Consider the following 17,748-nt stretch of genomic DNA (forward strand, 5'->3'; position numbering starts at 1 on the left):
TGATGATTGTACAGCTATCTCTACAAGTGAATAATACACACCATCTTTTCTCTGGCTGCCAAATTGGTTTGATCACCCAGCCATGTGTCAAACTCCTTAACCTCCTCTAAATTATTCAGGGGGAACTGGACATCTTCAGGCATCTCTTCCACAGAGACCGGCCCTCCCTCCAGGGCGTCCACGCGAGCGGCCAGAGTGGTCAGAACTCCCATCATCTGGCTCTGCTGCTGACCCAGGTGTTCCAGCAGAGTCAGAATGTGCAGTTCGGCAGCTAGACAGGGGGAAACAGAGATCAGTACACAGGATGGTTGTACTCTTCCCTAAAAATCAGATTCTAATAAAAATGTACACACATTGTCAATAATCTGTCCTTTTCAATATGTTTTATGGTGTTTTGGAAACTCAGCATTTAGCACATCTGAGTTCATCACTACAATGCAGAACGCAAGGCTACCTTGGAATAATGTAGGCAACGTTAGTGTATGCTGCCCTAGGCTGCTTTTCAAGTACAGATATACTATGCAACCTTAAACTAGGCCTTTATCCAAATATTTGCTCCCATTTTTCTTAAAAGGATCAGATTTCTACTCGAATGGTCTGAAAGGTCACAGTTTGTGTCTAAATATATACATCAAAAATATCTAAACACATCCAACACTCAACAAAGCTCACCAGTGCAGGGGATTGGTCCAGCCCCAGGTCTCGCCAAACGAGAAGCTGGATGGAAGAGTTCCCCAGGCTCCCCATTCCCCAGGCTTTCACTGGGGCTCACGGGCGAAGGAATGGGAGCTGGTTCATCTTCAGTGGACTCAGCTCTCATCTCCGGGACAAGCATGTGCTCTAATATTTCATGGAAGTGCCTTTCCACTGCCCTCCGTACACTTCGATGAATCATGGATCTTGATGGAACCGTGCTCATTGTTGAACAGAAGGCTAAGAGCAAGACCACACAAAATTGGCCACGAAGTATGAATCCTGTAGGGTTTTATTGATCATTTTATGAAATCCATTGACTTGTATTGACGCGACCGTCGTAGATGTGTAGATCAATCCGCAGAGGGGATTCAGGAAGCGGAACTACTTACGGTAGCTATTGTTATTGTTTATGTTGCTAGGCTACCTAGTTTGCGGAAGTTTACACACGTATGTGCTGCGACTAAATAGTTCTATGCTAAATATTTAAAAAAGCCTTTCCAGATGGAACTAGAATCTTACTTTATGGCGAATTATATGTCAGAATGCCAACTGACACCTCAGTGAGTTTCTTGTCTTTGAAATCGAGAGTTTAACATGTTGTTGAATGATTTTTCAAGATGCCCATCCACATCCATTGTATGACCAAAACGGTGGTAGAGCAATTATCAACTTTCTCGAAAATGCTAGCTTTGTCAACGTTTTGATCTGAACCATTGTATATGATCATAAGTAACCTTAAAACAAGGCTAAACATGCATTTCCCTTTACTACTCCTTTAAGTAAACTTTAGCTAAGAGTTATTTAAGGTCGCACATGCTAACCTCTTCTATGTGGTCATATCTGTTTCTCTGTCAAAATGACACATTTTAGCATTACTAATAATTAGTAGAGATGAGAAAATCTTACCTTAAAGTTGAACTGTTGTGTGGCAGATTGGCGGGAACATGCAGGAAGGAATTATTTAGGTGACAAAAGGTTTTATTGGGTACAATTTGAGAACTAGGCAAAATTAGCCTACATGATCTATGATCACGATACATGATGTTACGCTCTTGTACAGTAGGTGGCGCTATGCACCTGGAAGTGCGATCCGCCACTAAACCAAGAAGAAGAAGAACAGACTGGCGGGGATTGGCTCTGTTATGAAAATTGGTTAACATTAGCTCGCAGCTAGCTGGAATGGGAGCAGTTCTTAGCTACCAAAACAAGAATAAAATCACGAAAAGGCGTTTCAGTACAGTACCGTTACAATTTATGCAAAATACTCCATACTTCAAATATGGTTAGTTGTTGATGAATACAAAATAGATGTTGAAAGAGGAAAAAGCCTCACCTATAAGCTACACCGCGTCCGCTGCCCGGGAGGAAGGGTTTGCGGCGCCGGCCCAAATGCGCATGACTGGAAATGCAAAAGGGCGCATTCGTATCGCGGATGTGGCCCGATACCGCAGGTTCATGCACATGCAGGCAGGCTTACAATAGCCTACCTACCACGAAGCCTATCTGAGGTCACATAGGAGAAAAAATAGGAGAAAAAAAAAAGAAAGAAATCCATGTGCACGGTTTAGTAAACTGGGGCCTCCGATTAGTAAATCGTGCCCTTGGATTCATAATCCGTGCCCTCGGATTTTGTAAACTGGCCTCGGATTCATAAACCGTCACCGTGGCCTCAGATTAGCAAACCGCGTCATTCATCATTCATAATCCGTGCCCTCGGATTCCTAATCAGCACCTGACAACCACTCTCGAGGTCTCTCGCCCGTGGATGTTCGTCTGCAATGCGAGTGATTGCTACCTTTTTTACGCGTGGCTGGAGGCCATCGCACCTAGTAGGCTATAGCGTGTCGGGTTATCACTCCCTCCCTTACTCCCGACAGTGTTGGCCTGCATCTCTCGGTTGGCACCACAAGAGGCAGTAGTCCCAGCACACCAAAATCAAGAAGGACACCAAAATCAAGGACACCAAAATCCACCGGCTGATATTATATATAGTGAAGTTCTTTCCACACTGGTCACAGTGGTACGGCTTCTCTCCTCTATGAACACGCTGGTGTTTCTTTAAGGCTCCTGACTCAGTGAAGTTCTTCTTGCACTGGTCACAGTGGTACGGCTTCTCTTCTGTATGAACACACTGGTGTGTCCTGACATTGTCCTCTAGTGAAGTTCTTCCCACACTGTTCACAGTGGTACAGTTTTGGCTTGTCTCTCTGCCTCCAGGTGGGAGCTGGGGTGAAACCATCAGCCACTCTCTCTCTCGGTCACCGCCACCATCCCGCCCAGTCAATACTGTGTGATTATGATAGTAGGGAAGAGGTCTGAGTTCAACATTTCCCTTCACTACCAGCCCACTCTAAAGCACCAAGTGTCTGGGACGTACCATGCTGTGCAGGTGGGGGGGTTCATGGATAGATTGAATGCTGCAAGCCCTTGGCCAAGCCTAAGCCCTGTATATGCTAGGCAGCAATAAGTTATTTGTGAACTTCTGGGCCTTCATATAGGCCTCAGACTAGATTAGTTGTTTTGAAAGGAGTCTCTGTATATCACTCATGTGACTGCAAATAGTCAATGCTGTGTTTTGATGGATGATATTGATAATGTTGATATATTTGTAGTCTTTTTCTTTCTGTTAAGTATTCCAGAGATCTTGTAAGTAAAATTGTGACTCATTAGACAATAAGCTTTGATGTCATAAGTTTGTGTTGACTTCTTCAAAATCTTAATTTGAATGACCATTTACTACAGACAAAAGAATACCAGTTCAAAGTAGACAAAAGGAGAACAGCGGAGAAAAGAATTAGCAGAGAGAACTAGAGACAAACCATGATGTATTCCTCAGCCCACACTCCTACCTGACCAGTCAATGTGAACACCGGGTACATCCAAGAGGAGTCTCTGCTCAACATGTTTCTACTTCACCACAAAAGGGATACCGTGCCTTATAAACACACCTTTTCAAATTGGCATGCGCCTGCTCTGAGACACGCAGGAAGCAAGGAAGCGAGACAGGAAGTAGGACACACACACGCGGTGGATTTGAATCCGAATAAATACACCTTTAATTGACTGTTTGACAGACCTGATTATACAAACGCCAACGACCCCCGGCGCTTATGAGATAACAGGACCGTTCAGGTTATTACAGCGAGACGATGACTGTACATTCTTCACACGTGACCCCCCCCCCCCCACCCCGTTCCTTCTCCACCCCGCCCCCTACACTGCCCCACCTGCAGAAGTAACTATGGAGTTGAATTGCTAGCACTGCTATCTGTACAAATAAAGCTCAACTACCCCCCCGTCCCGTCCCCCCCGTCCTTGTTCAGTGCGTCGTCTTGTTATCTTCATGGGTTCAAGCCTCATGTGGTCACATAGTAGAGACTCTGGCCGAAGGGAAGCGTTGCACCCCGATGTTTTAGTCCCCGTGCCTCCAGCTCCGTGGTTGTTGCTGTACTTGGGTTTCTGGGGTTTACACCGGAACAGTGCACTTAGTTTGGGGTTCAGAGATTCCTGTGTGTGTGTGTGTGTGTGTTGTCGATCTGTAGTGTATTATCTGTAGTGTGTGTATTAGTCCAAAAGGCTCAAGGTGGCCGTGGAATTAGTGTTGGTGAAGTCGCATGAGCGTTTTTGAGGTGAAACTACAGTACGACGGCTAAAGTCTCTCTAGGTGCAACTCTCTAACTTCCAATCACAGCGCGCGCGCGCGCGCACACACACACACACACACACGCGTGCACACACACGCAGACAAACACACACGCGGACAAACACTCAAACACAAACACTGCAGGACAGCAGCTGCTAGGATCATAATACTGTTGTACTCATCAATCCATTCAGCTGGAAAGTGAAATGAGGTTGATAAGACTCGCTCAATGTGTTCACTGTCCCTAGCTCGTCTCCCAATCCAGCTTTCTTTCTTTCAGTCCCTCCCTCTCTCCCTCTCTCTCTCTCTCTCTCTCTCAGGCGCTCAGAGTTTCTCATCACATTAGTAAAACTACTGGCCAAGTCTGCCTTGCCCCCCAGCCTGTCCCTCCCCAGACCTCCCTACGTCCCCCCCCCCCCCAGACCTCCCTACATTCTCCCCCCCCCCCCCCCCTGACCTCCCTACGTTTCCCTCCCCCCCCCCCCAGACCTCCCTACGTTTCCTCGTCTTTCTCACTCCGTCGCTCCCCCTTCAAAAACGGTCCAGTATGGGACAGAGACAGACTCTCTAGGAGGGGAGGAGAAGAGAGGGAGGGAGACGGCAGAACGGAGAGAGAGAGAGAGAGAGAGGGAGAAAGAGCGGGGGAGAGGACAGTGCAGCGGGGGCCCTGGGAGGAACGGAAGAGGGGGAGAGTAAAGGGTGAAGGAGAGCAAGTGAGGGGGTGGGGGTGGGGGGGTCTCCTCCCTCTCTCTGATAAGCAGCGGAGGGGAGGGGCAGGGGAAAGGGAGGCGGGGTGAGGAGGAGGAGGAGGAGGTGGTTCATGTGTCCTGGCCGTGGGCCTCGGGGCCGGGGTTGGCGTTGGAGGAGGCGGGGTCCCCGTCCGTCTCCCGGCTGGAGATCCGGTCCAGCTCCGCCTGGACGTCGCTCAGGCCCAGCTTCGAACCTACACACACACACGCACACCACGCGCACACACACACACGCATGCGCACACACACACACAAACACGCACACACACGCAAACGCACGCACAAACACGCGCACACACACACATTATCACCGCGATATGCGCACACGCGCGTTAAGAATGCATAGCGGTAGTAGGTATGGTGCATGCGCACACAACGTCCTTCCGCTCTGAGCGATCTGGCAGCGCAGAGAACACACACACACACACACACACACACACACACACACACACACACACACACACACACACACAGGCGCAAAGGTAACGGACGGTGTCAGACACACGGATGGACAGACGGGGGTACGGGTCGGAGAGTTGCGGTTGGAAACAGACATGATGCAAGAGGAAGAGGAGAGTCTCAATCAGACATGTAGCGCAACGTGCCACCAGCAGGGGGAGCTGACGTTCCCACAGACTGGGCAGGGGATGGGGTGTCAGAGAGAGGAGAGGAGAGAGATAGAGGGGGGAGGGGGCTTTAAAGATGCTGTGAGCTTAGATAAGAGGTGGGGGGTGGGGGTGGAGGTGAAGGTTTGGGACGGGGGGGGGGGTGTTCAGGGGTGTGACACGATGTGGGACGTGACATAAGCAAGATGAGAACTTCGCACGCACACACCTTAACGCGGCCAGCATCCTCTGACTAGAGCGCGCAAACGCACACACACACACACACACATTGTGAATCACGTTTAGAATGACATCATACACACGAGACGGTGAGTTATGATATGAACGAGAAACAGACACGTGGCGTAAAGACATCATTGAATAATAGCTGGTGTGTGTGTGTGTGTGTCCTACCTGACTTGCGTACGGTCCCTGGAGTGTTGTTCCCCCCCCCTGGGGTGCCTGGCCCCCCGGCGCCGGCCTTCTTGGTCAGCAGGCTGTTGAAGAAGTTGGCCAGCACCCCCTCACTAGTCTGACCTGCTGGAGAGAGACAATGTTACACTTAAAACGCACAAACGCAGACACTCTCTCTCTCACACACACACACACACATGCACAAAGGCAGACTCACACACACACACAAAGGCAGACACTCACACACACACAAACACACACACATATGTGGTGCTGGTACCTGCTTGGGGCATGGCGCTCGCTACGTTGGCCGCTGCTGAGCGATTACTCGTCCTGGGAGAACCACTGGGAGCTCTGCTGGTGGGGTCCTGGCGCGCACACACACGCGCACACACACACACACACACACACACACACACACACACACACACAGAAACACACACGCACACACACACAGACACAGAGAAAGAAAGAAGACAAGACACTGTCAGTTTTCTAATAGTTCACTACATGTAATGGGAGGAGATAGAAAAAAGATGAGAAAGAAAAGAAACATCAGTCATCTCGCAGACACTTTTATCCAAAGCGACTAACAACAATAACGTAGGAAAAGCCAGTGTGCTACTATACACCAGAACTCACAAGTGCATCTCCTTTCTAAAACAAGTGACTAAGAACATAATGTAGTGCTAAAGGCAAAGTGCAAGAATAGCAATCTAAAATAGGTTTTGTAAAATACAATAGGTATTGTATTTTGTACAATAGGAAATACAGATAAAATAGTAAGAGTGAGAGAAAGAGAGAGACACTCACCCCCGGTCTCCCTGCGGTCACAGGAGGCTGTTTGGCCAGTAGTGACTGAAAGGGAACCACAAACACACCCCAATCACCCGTGTCACAGAATAGCACAACAGGACATCTTTGAGAAAGTATGTTTCAGACACAGAGAAACCTTTTGAAAACCCCATGCGCGCGCACACACATGCACGCACACACACACCTCACCTGCAATTTCACCAGAAACACCTGGTCATCTTCAGCCTGAATCTCTTTCTCATGAACAAACTACAGACAAACGAGAGAGAGAGAGATCAGCATTAATTTATTTCCACACAACACGACAGGATGGGAATGGTTTGGACAGTATGGGAATGGTTTGGACAGGATGGGAATGGTTTGGACAGTATGGGAATGGTTTGGACAGTATGGGAATGGTTTGGACAGGATGGGAATGGTTTGGACAGTATGGGAATGGTTTGGACAGGATGGGAATGGTTTGGACAGGATGGGAATGGTTTGGACAGTATGGGAATGGTTTGGACAGTATGGGAATGGTTTGGACAGTATGGGAATGGTTTGGACAGGATGGGAATGGTTTGGACAGTATGGGAATGGTTTGGACAGTATGGGAATGGTTTGGACAGTATGGGAATGGTTTGGACAGGATGGGAATGGGTTGGACAGGATGGGAATGGTTTGGACAGTATGGGAATGGTTTGAACAGGATGGGAATGGTTTGGGGTCAGGAATGGGGGTTAGAGCCCGTACCTTTCTGATTGGGGGCTTGACTATTACTTCCTCAAAGTTGTCTTCTGGTTTGAGCGTCTGGAAGTTCTCATGCAAGATGGCAATCTTCTTCTCGTTGTCCCACCCTGAGGGACTGAACAGGCAGAGGAAGTCACACACACACACCCGGCTCAGATACCGAACAAGAACACACATTCACAAGAATGCACACACACAACCATGTACAGTAGAGTGCTTCCCCTGGGAGGGGTGTCCCGCCCCCCCAACAGGACCTCCCGCCCCTCCTGAAAGACCCAAAAAGCCTCACTTTTAAATGTTTTATTTATTTTTAAAGCGGGATGGCGGGAGCTGACAGGCTCGCACAAAAACCTGGCGTCTGAAATAGCAGCAAGCTACACTAATATGTTTGAGTATCTTAACAAGGTCCAGCCTGGCTTACGGCTGATGGACATACATACAACTGTTCTTTTGATAGTTCCGCTTCCAGCTAAGCTTCCAAGCTTAAGGTTTAAGAGAGGCTTCCAGGTTTCTCAGCTGTACAGTGTGATACATTTGAGGTTTCAGATTGTTCACATTTTTCGCATTTATGCATTTTCAGCAACGCTTATTTTGTGATTTCTTTTGAGCTGTTCAGCATTCACATGCATTTTCTGCAGGAAATGTGCCATTTTTTCTAGTAATATGTTTTTATGTCAATAAATATTGTTAATATTGTTAGTACCCAAGTTATGTGCACTTGTTTCACTTCAGCTCAGTGTAGACAAATGCAGCGATACTAACAGATGCCTTACTGTCCACACCATGCGCCCGTGACACGCCCGCCCCACGACAACACTAGTAGTTTTGGGGGGCCCTCCTGAGCAAAATCCTAGGAGAAACACTGCGATACACATTTGCAAGCAAACACACACACGGCGATGCCAGGACACACACACATACATGAAACACACACACGGCGATGCCAGGACACACACTTACATGAAACACACACATGGCGATGCCAGGACACACACACTTGCATGAAACACACACACGGCGATGCCAGGACACACACACTTACATGAAACACACACACGGCAATGCCAGGACACACACACTTACATGAAACACACACACGGCGATGCCAGGACACACACACTTACATGAAACACACACAAGGCGATGCCAGGACACACACACTTACATGAAGACTGCGTCCCTCTCCACCACCTGCGCAGGGCAGTGGAAAGGGAAGCCGTAGAGTCTGTGGACCATGTATTTGTACAACACGTCCAGGTTCTTCATCTCCTTCACCGACGTGTAGAGGAGAGAAGCTCCGTCTGAGGCGGCAGTCAAGGACCCACACACGGCTAAACTGCACCGGCACAGGGAAACTAGCGCCCACAAACACCACATTTTGGCTCTGGCTAGTTTCACTGACTAGCTATCTCTATGAGACGGGTCAAGGGAAACTGTCAAGGGGAATCCACCATTTTGGATTTTACCAGCTGACTATCATAGCAGCTGCCAAAGTACCCTCCTTGCATGTAGGAAGGACCGCACTAAAGACTTTGGATTGGTTCTGCAATGCAGTTTCTCTCTCAAATTGTTTCCACCCACTTTTAGCAATAAAACCTGGATGTTTTCAGTTTCTAGTTGAGTGCAGCGTTGAGAGACTGACTCGTGAGTCTACATCCAGTCTGACTCACTACAATCTAGCGACCAACGATGTCGGTACACAGGAGGCGTGTTGCTTTCGTCTATAACTGTTTTTACTGTATCATGTCCTGTTTTGTACAGACTCCAGGAAGAATAGCTTTTGCACACACCAATAGGGATCGAAACAAACAAACAAAACAAAACAACAGATTTACATTATCCATGGAATGACAGGGTGAGGGCTTAGGGTGAGGGGTTAGGGGGGTCAAAGGTCGTCTGAAGGATACACTGCAGGCAGAAGCGTCTTATGTGTGACTGGATGAAGTCCAGGTGTTCGTCCCTGTAGTCGTGTTCCTTCTCCAGGGTACCGATGGCATCGCACTGGGAAAGCATGTGAACATAAGAACATTCAAATGATGCACGCATGCATGCTCATGTGAAGCTTAGCACAGCCTAAGACCATAGGAATGTGTGTTTGTCTGTGTGTGTGTGTGTGTGTGTGTGTGTGTCTGTCTGTCTGTGTGTGTGTGTGTACTTAATAACAACATGTGAGTGTGTGCATGTGTGTACCTTTGTGCAGACTACGACCATAGCAATGCCCAGGTTGTGTGTGTGAGTGTGTGTACCTTTGTGCAGACTACGACCATAGCAATGCCCAGGTTATGTGTGAGTGAGTGTGTGAGTGTGAGTGTGTGTACCTTTGTGCAGACTACGACCATAGGAATGCCCAGGTTGTGTGTGAGTGAGTGTATGAGTGTGAGTGTGTGTACCTTTGTGCAGACTACGACCATAGGAATGCCCAGGTTGTGTGTGAGTGTGTTGTCCCCCAGTGGCAGCAGAACGCTCTCCTCCTCCTCACCCCGCCTCTGGGGGGCGCCCTCGTCACTGCCTGCCTCCACGTACTCCTGGAACTGCTTCACCACTGCTCACACGGACGCACACATACACATATACACACACACACGCACGCACGCACACATATACACACGCATGCACACACACACATATACACATACACACGCACACATGCGCACACACACACACACGCATATACACACACACACACACACTTTATGTGAGTACTGTATTCATCTGCATGTTGGACAGGATATTTCAATCATCGACAACACATCTGTATGTGTGTGTACTCATGCATGCATGAGTGTGTGTGAGTGTGTGTGTGAGTATGTGTGTGTGTGAGTATGTGTGTGTGTGCGTGTGTGTGTGTGTGAGTATGTGTGTGAGTATGTGTGTGTGTGTGTGTGTGTGTGAGTATGTGTGTGAGTATGTGTGTGTGTGTGTGTGTGTGTGTGTGAGTATGTGTGTGTGTGTGTGTATGTGTGTCTCACGTCTGTGCTCCAGCTCCCTCAGCGTCTCCGGGGCGACCCGGAGCTTGTCGATGTGTTCCCTGGCGACGGCGGCCCACTTGTGCAGCGAGTCCAGGGCGTTCCACGGCCGCGACATGTCCAGGGTGACCAGCAGCAGGGCGTCGCCCACGGCCTCCACCGGCACGGCCACGCCCTGCAGACCCTTGTGGTAGAGATCTCCGTCCAACAGCCACGCGTTACACCTGGTCTGGTCTGGAAAGGGGACGCACCATCCTCATCATCCTCAACCAGGACACACTCCCAACTGCAACGAATCCACCCAACTCTACATGGAGGCTCATATAACTGGTGCATTTCTCGTTCTTGTAATTGTATGTGCAAGGAGAGGAGTGGGAGTCAAAACTAGTCAATCACAGTGAGGTAAAGGCTAGTTCTCATAAACACAGAGGGTGTTTTGGGTTAAGGTAAGGGTTAAGTTACAGTTAGGTTTAGGGTTAAGGTTAAGCTTAGATATAGGGTTGGGTTAAGGTAAGGGTTAAGTTTAGGATTAGGTTTTGACCGGTCTGTGCATTGATGGGAACTAGCCACTCCCATTAGGAGTGACCCAGTGATGAGTGTGTGTGTGAGAACGTGAGGGTGCAGTCAGTCAGTCCGTCAGCCTCTGTGTCCTTGAGGCGGGGCTGTGACTGGTAGTTACCGTCAATGTCGTCGTCATGGACGCTGAAATAGAAGTACTCCAGGCCACGCCCTTTCATGTACTCCTCCACGCCCTGCAGCTTGGCAACTAGGGTGGTCTTCCCCGAGCCCACGTCACCTGCGCGACACCAAAAGATGAACCGGTAAAAGAGCCACACTACTGTTCACACCGACATCATCGTTGTTCATAGCGTCCGTGTGGTACAGCTAGCCGACTGGCCCACACGCTGCAGAGTTATAAATCAGCCGCCGGCCACTACTCCACCCTCCTCTACTACAGCTACACATCTCAATGGACGGCAGTCTTTTTTTGATATTTCATATTCTACGGTTGTCCATCATGTATTTCATGTGTTCTTTAGCTACCTTCTGTCTGAATTGAAATAGGCCTACACAGCCCATTTTTGTTAATGTTAATGATGCTATCTTTTGTTGCTACCAGAGGCCTTTGCTGCCTCATGCACGCCAATATGAAGAGAGCACGGGGTAGTTACAGCAGGCTTTGTTTTAGCCTACAGTAGACTATAAACTCAGGAAAGGGCTGCTGGTAAATTCAATAACAATGGGATAGGCATAGATAAAACGAGTCACCGCACCGATTAGCTCGAATCATAGCAAAGGATAATCCCCGTTGTCAGTCGGTCCTGGGCGGATGTGAATGAGTGTGGACAGCGAGGCACGCCGGGGCGACCAGGACTAGGGAGGCACCCCGCTGTCACACGGTGCCATGACGGTAACGCTGGACCGAGCCGCGCTAACCGTAGTCGGTTATAGCTAACGATTAGCAAGCATCTCCTCAGAGGGAGAGATCCCGAGGACACGGACACACGGATGGTGACTTGCACTGAATCGAGCTGCTAGTGCTTCGTCCATCACTCCTAATCGGAGGAGACAGGGTGGAAGCTGACGCGTACTCACATAAACAATGCGTTTATTACAGCGTACAAACACAGTGCAGTTAAAAACACATGACAGTGATCTTTTCAGAGAAAGCTCGTTTGGAAAATAATGCACCATCATCATCCATTACCCACCCAGGGCAGGGGACGAATCGATGGATCTCGTTTGTCAAGCGAAGCTCGCCAAGTATGCTAACGTTAGCAATCTAACAGTAATATAATCATAGGGAAGCTAACTGGTACCGTTAGCTTGGCCGTACCGGCCCATGCAAGAAATAAAACGATACTCACCCATAACCAGGACATTCTTCCCCGACGGTAGCTTTGACCGGGAGTGCGTCGAGACCTCGCTCAAGATAGACGACCTGCGGACAGAGCAATCCGATCATTTAATATCTGGTTGCGGTGGCTTATAGATAGAGTCAGGTGGGTGTCCCAGACAGACAACCATATGCCGCTAGCACCGCTTTTGTTGTCACCATTCATACAGCGAGGCTGCCCAGTCAATCTAATCAAAGCTGTCAAAACCGTCATCAGACCTTCTGCACCGCTACACGCTATGCGTCCCACAACTCTTTCATATCAACACGGCCAGTTCCCGTATCGCAGCCCCCACCATAAATTCTGTCCATCGTCGTCTTCTGGGTTTGGGTTTTCCCTCCCCGAAGTCGCCATCTTCGCCAGGCTTGTAACCCAACAAAAGCGCCCGGATGTGGTGCACAGCGCAGCCCGACGGGGCGTGGTCGGGCGGCACAATGCGGGGTCGGGTCGGGAGGATGATGCCACGGATAAATACATCAATTGACAAACTAGGTTTGTTAACAAATTAAGAAGAAAAAAAAACATCTCAAACTAGCAGCAAACTAGAAAGAATTTATTATTTATTTAGCTTATTTAGTGTGCACATATGTGAGCGTTATATTCATCCAAACTCTCTTAACTCTAATTATAGCCATCTATTTCGGAATTTAATGCTTAGCCGCCTATTACTCATTTTGATAGCCTATATCAATGCTGTAACAATAGCCGTAGGCCTGTAGGCTATGTGTAACAGTCTGAGTTTGGCGAATGAGCATCGCCATCACTCTGTGTCCAAGTGGCCAAATAGCCTACATCTGAACAATATTCACAGTTTTGTCCATTTCCAGATTCGAGATACCATAATTATTATGGTTATGCGAGAACACTGACGCATCAATCCTGTGTGGTAGGTTATGCGAAGATGTGGTCATATGATGCACATAGCTTCATGGAATTCATCTGAATTCCGTTTAACCAAGACCAATTTATCTCTCATTAAACACAACACACATCTTTGCGTATTTAAATAAATTATATCACCGGGAGTCCATTATTTACATACAAAATATTTGACGATGACATATAATAGGCAACGCCATTCAGTCCGGATGCATTTCCAGGGCCAATAAAAGACGCATTCAGGTAGGCTACGAGCCTCGACGGCCTCACAAAAAAAGTATCAAGTCCCTATATCATCCACTAGGTGTCGTCACTGCACCATGCTCCACGGTAACGGTCCGTATGAGACGCGCTCTTCGCGCCCCCCCGATTGAACGGACTACAAACTCCGCTTAACTGGCGCACCGTCCCCTCCTCCACATCTCCGTCCTCCTCCTCCACATCTTCACCAGGGTTAGAGGTAGACGCGCGGACCGCGCTGTAGGCTATTCATTGCGCTCGGTTTCGGAGGGAACATCTCAGTTCGGCTCGGCTCTGTTGCCGTTAACGCCAAAGCTGAGCACTGCGGTGAAGTAGGAGAGAGAGAAAGAGAGAGAGAGAGAGAGAGAGAGAGAGAGAAAAAGAAAGACCATGTATGTGTGTGAGTGTGTGTGAGAGAGACATGGGTCCAGAGACGGCGAGGCATCCTTGAATCTTCAGCCCAACACAGCGAAGTTCCGCGGGACTGCTCGGATCCCGTCTGCTCGCTGAGGTAAGCGAAGTTTCGGACTGCGGGAGACGGGACAGGGGAATTGGGTTAGGCTAGACCAGCACTTTTATAATGTCATATCCTTTTATAAGTTAGGCGAAGGTGCGAACTGGATCCATTGTGTTTATTCTGCTGGAGGAGATGTGTGTTGCGTTTAATGAGAGATAAATTGGTCTTGGTTAAACGGAATTCAGATGAATTCCATGAAGCTATGTGCATCATATGACCACTTCTTCGCATAGCCTACCACACAGGATTGATTCATCAGCTTTATAGCATAACCATAATAATGATGTTATCTCGAATCTGGAAATGGACAAAACTGTGAATATGGTTACGATGCATTGGCCACTTGGACACAGAGTGATCATTCATTGCTTATTCCCCAAGACTAAAAAGAGATAGCAGCATTATAGTAGGCTATTCCATCTCACTAAACCAAGTGTCAACAAACGGGGACATGCATAAAGCAGGACGAACTAGCGTGCCCAATGAGAAAGCAGATGCTTCAGTATACATTCACAAGTCATAACACTGACAGGATGGAGATTTTATGTTTGATGATGTACTCTTTCTCTCTCTCTGTTCTACACTGTTGAGGATGGATGTGTGTCCAGTTCAGTATTCGCACACAGACGGTCTGTGCAAGGACAGGGCAGGTGAACACTAACGTCTATGAGAGCATGTTGCTCTGCTTGTCGGGAGGTCACATCCCTGCTGTCTGATAATCGATAGGTGGAGGAGGAGCCGCTCCTCAGCATGGCAGGGGTCATGGACCTGGATCTCCAGTGAATCATTTCATACACACACGCACACACACACACACACACACTTACACAGCCATATCCATGTCAGGGTTCAAGGCCGGCTAGGCAGTGATTGGATAGATCGATAGGCCGGAAGAGCGGAAATGCGGTAAAGATCTCCTATAGAACACTTTTACACTTCTGCCTGAATCATCAAACCCACTTCGGAGGTGCTATGCAGCGTTGAGTTATTTGTTGTGTGTATCTGGCCAGTGTGTATCTGACCAGTGTGTATCTGGCCAGTGTGTATGTGACCAGTGTGTATCTGACCAGTGTGTATCTGACCAGTGTGTATGTGGCCAGTGTGTATCTGACCAGTGTGTATCTGGCCAGTGTGTATCTGACCAGTGTGTATCTGGCCAGTGTGTATCTGACCAGTGTGTATGTGGCCAGTGTGTATCTGACCAGTGTGTATCTGACCAGTGTGTATGTGGCCAGTGTGTATCTGACCAGTGTGTATCTGACCAGTGTGTATTTGACCAGTGTGTATCTGACCAGTGTGTATTTGACCAGTGTGTATCTGACCAGTGGACGAAGCACGTTCTCTGGACAAGTGCTACAGAAATGCCACTGGAAATGACACATATACCGGCAGCGGTATGTACATTTGGATTTGTTGAGTTGAGTTGCTTTTATTATCATTCAACCACAAACAGGTACATAGAGGAACGAGATTGCGCTTCGATTCTAACAGTGCAACATCTAACACAACAATTTTACGACAGTTAGGACAGTGCAACATGTACGACAACATTTAGGTCACATTGAGGTAAAATTATAAAGTGCAGGTATGCATTAAAAACTATAAGGTGCAGGTGCAGGTATTGGATCCCTCTTTTTTTTTTTGCACTTAGCGTGCAAACCCTCTCATCTCCTCTGTCTGCTCACTGGCCAGATACACACTGACCAGATACACACTGGTCAGATACACACTGACCAGATACACACTGGCCAGATACACACTGACCAGATACACACTGGTCAGATACACACTACACACTGGCCCGCAGTGTTATCTGCTGTAACCTGTAATAGATAGCATCCGCTTCACACACACACACACACTTGCACACACATACACACTCACGCACTCATACACACACGCATGCACTCACAGACAGACACACGCACTCACACACACACACACACACACACACACTCGCACACACTCACACAAACACACTCACACACACACAGAAGCGTAGGCATGCACACAAACAGACACACTCTCTTTCTCTCAAGCACACACACCCATGCACGGACGCGAGCACACACACAATCCCACGCCACACATCATCCATGTCGCACGCCCGCTCCGTCGTTCTGTATGTGCTCTCTCTCCCTCGTTCAGAGGCACACAGCCTGATTAGCTAAAAATAATCTTCCTCCTTCACCACACACATGGAGCATGCATTATGGAGAGGAGAGCAGAGATACGAGGCTCCCTCCCCCAGGACTGAGATACTACAGGCCTACCGCTTGCGCCGTCATCCATCTATGTACGTTATGTAATCCCAACGCTGGAATCCCATTCTCAGAACATTATGAACTGCTCTCCTCACACATTGATCATATCATTAGAGACGGTGAAGTAATTCATTAGTAAATATGTTTCTGGCTGATGGGCGGAGCCTACCAGCACCAATACTCTGGATTGTCTAATTCTACTTACAGTTTTTCTCGATTGTTTACACACATTTTCTGAAAGCATGCCTCATACTCTCAGAACTCTACACACAAATCAAAAAACACACACACAATGGGCAAAACCCCTCAATTCTCCTGCAAAATGAAACTTTACACTCAAAACAATGTTATTTCTTCGCAAAATGGTATTTTGTTTTCAACTGACACATACAAACCATCATATGAATAGACATTTATAAGAACCAGTTGAACACTGATGTGCTCAATGTAAAACACATCATAATGACTTAGGCCTTTTTTTTGTTCAGTGTTACACTTACTACAGACAGTACATACGTGTGTTATTTTAGAATATTGTTTTTATACTCAGAACACACAAATACACGGTAACACATTTATTTTATTTTTCCCACAAAAACAATGTACACAGTGTACATCCCAACCAACACAAAGTTGCACATACAGTGGTCTACATACAAAACAACAGGATAATTTACTGTATACAGTTACAGTAAAAAAAAACTTTAAAAAAACTATGATGCATCCTCTCTTCTGTTTCGGTCTGGCCACAGCACCTCATCCACATCACAAGCAATGTTTTCCCTGGCCAAGCAGCGGGGGAAATATCACCTAGCATGGCGAATCCAGCCATGAAAAGCATCCACTGCTATATCTCCACATGTGTCTTGCATAGCTTGGAGAAGGGGTATACGTGTTTGTGGATTTCGGTCATACACTTTCCATCTCCAGGCAGAAAAAAATTCCTCAATAGGATTGAGGAATGGAGAATATGGAGGGAGATAAACAGCTAAAAAGCGTGGGTGGGCAGTGAACCAGTTACGAACCAGAGCAGCCCGGTGTAAACTTACGTTGTCCCAAATGACAACGTACCTGAGCTGCTCTGGGCCGTCTATCTGATCTTGTGGAATGAGTGTGTTGTGTAGGGTGTCCAGGAATGTGATCAGATGGGCAGTGTTGTAGGGGCCAAGGGTATGGTGATGGATGACGCCGTGGTGGGTAATCGCTGCACACATTGTGATGTTCCAAATGCAGAGAATTGTGTGTAGTGTTTTGAAAAAAATGTGTTTTCGAACTGCAATTTGAGTGTAAAGCAAGAATTGTGCTTGTAGTTCAGCAGAATTGGTTCAGGTG

The 17,748-nt window shown here is 47.8% G+C and overlaps 1 protein-coding gene across 1 annotated transcript; it reads right to left on the reverse strand.

Annotated features, from left to right (window-relative positions):
• Nucleotides 1-4,925: 4,925 nt before the first annotated feature.
• Nucleotides 4,926-12,887, reverse strand: dync1li1 (dynein, cytoplasmic 1, light intermediate chain 1). Its single transcript, XM_084455442.1, has 13 exons — nucleotides 12,812-12,887; nucleotides 12,487-12,560; nucleotides 11,298-11,414; nucleotides 10,622-10,852; nucleotides 10,043-10,194; nucleotides 9,560-9,653; nucleotides 8,818-8,953; nucleotides 7,656-7,767; nucleotides 7,113-7,172; nucleotides 6,921-6,965; nucleotides 6,388-6,475; nucleotides 6,108-6,230; nucleotides 4,926-5,282 (listed from the first exon to the last, which is right to left on the reverse strand). Exons 1-13 carry the CDS (start codon nucleotides 12,868-12,870, stop codon nucleotides 5,158-5,160), a joined length of 1,416 nt encoding a protein of 471 aa, XP_084311568.1. The 5' UTR covers nucleotides 12,871-12,887; the 3' UTR covers nucleotides 4,926-5,157.
• Between the last annotated feature and the right edge of the window lie 4,861 nt (nucleotides 12,888-17,748).

The sequence above is a fragment of the Borostomias antarcticus genome, assembly GCF_949987555.1.
Source record: "Borostomias antarcticus genome assembly, chromosome: 21".
Taxonomy (NCBI): domain Eukaryota; kingdom Metazoa; phylum Chordata; class Actinopteri; order Stomiiformes; family Stomiidae; genus Borostomias; species Borostomias antarcticus.

Coding starts and splice junctions, on each gene's coding strand:
- dync1li1 (XM_084455442.1), bottom strand. CDS start 12,870: ATGGCGACTTCGGGGAGGGAAAACCCAAACCCAGAAGACGACGATGGA. Junction 11,415..12,486: donor GAAGAATGTCCTGGTTATGG/GTGAGTATCGTT, acceptor GGTGTCGCGCAG/GTGACGTGGGCTCGGGGAAG. Junction 9,654..10,042: donor TGGTCGTAGTCTGCACAAAG/GTACACACACTC, acceptor ATGCTTTCCCAG/TGCGATGCCATCGGTACCCT.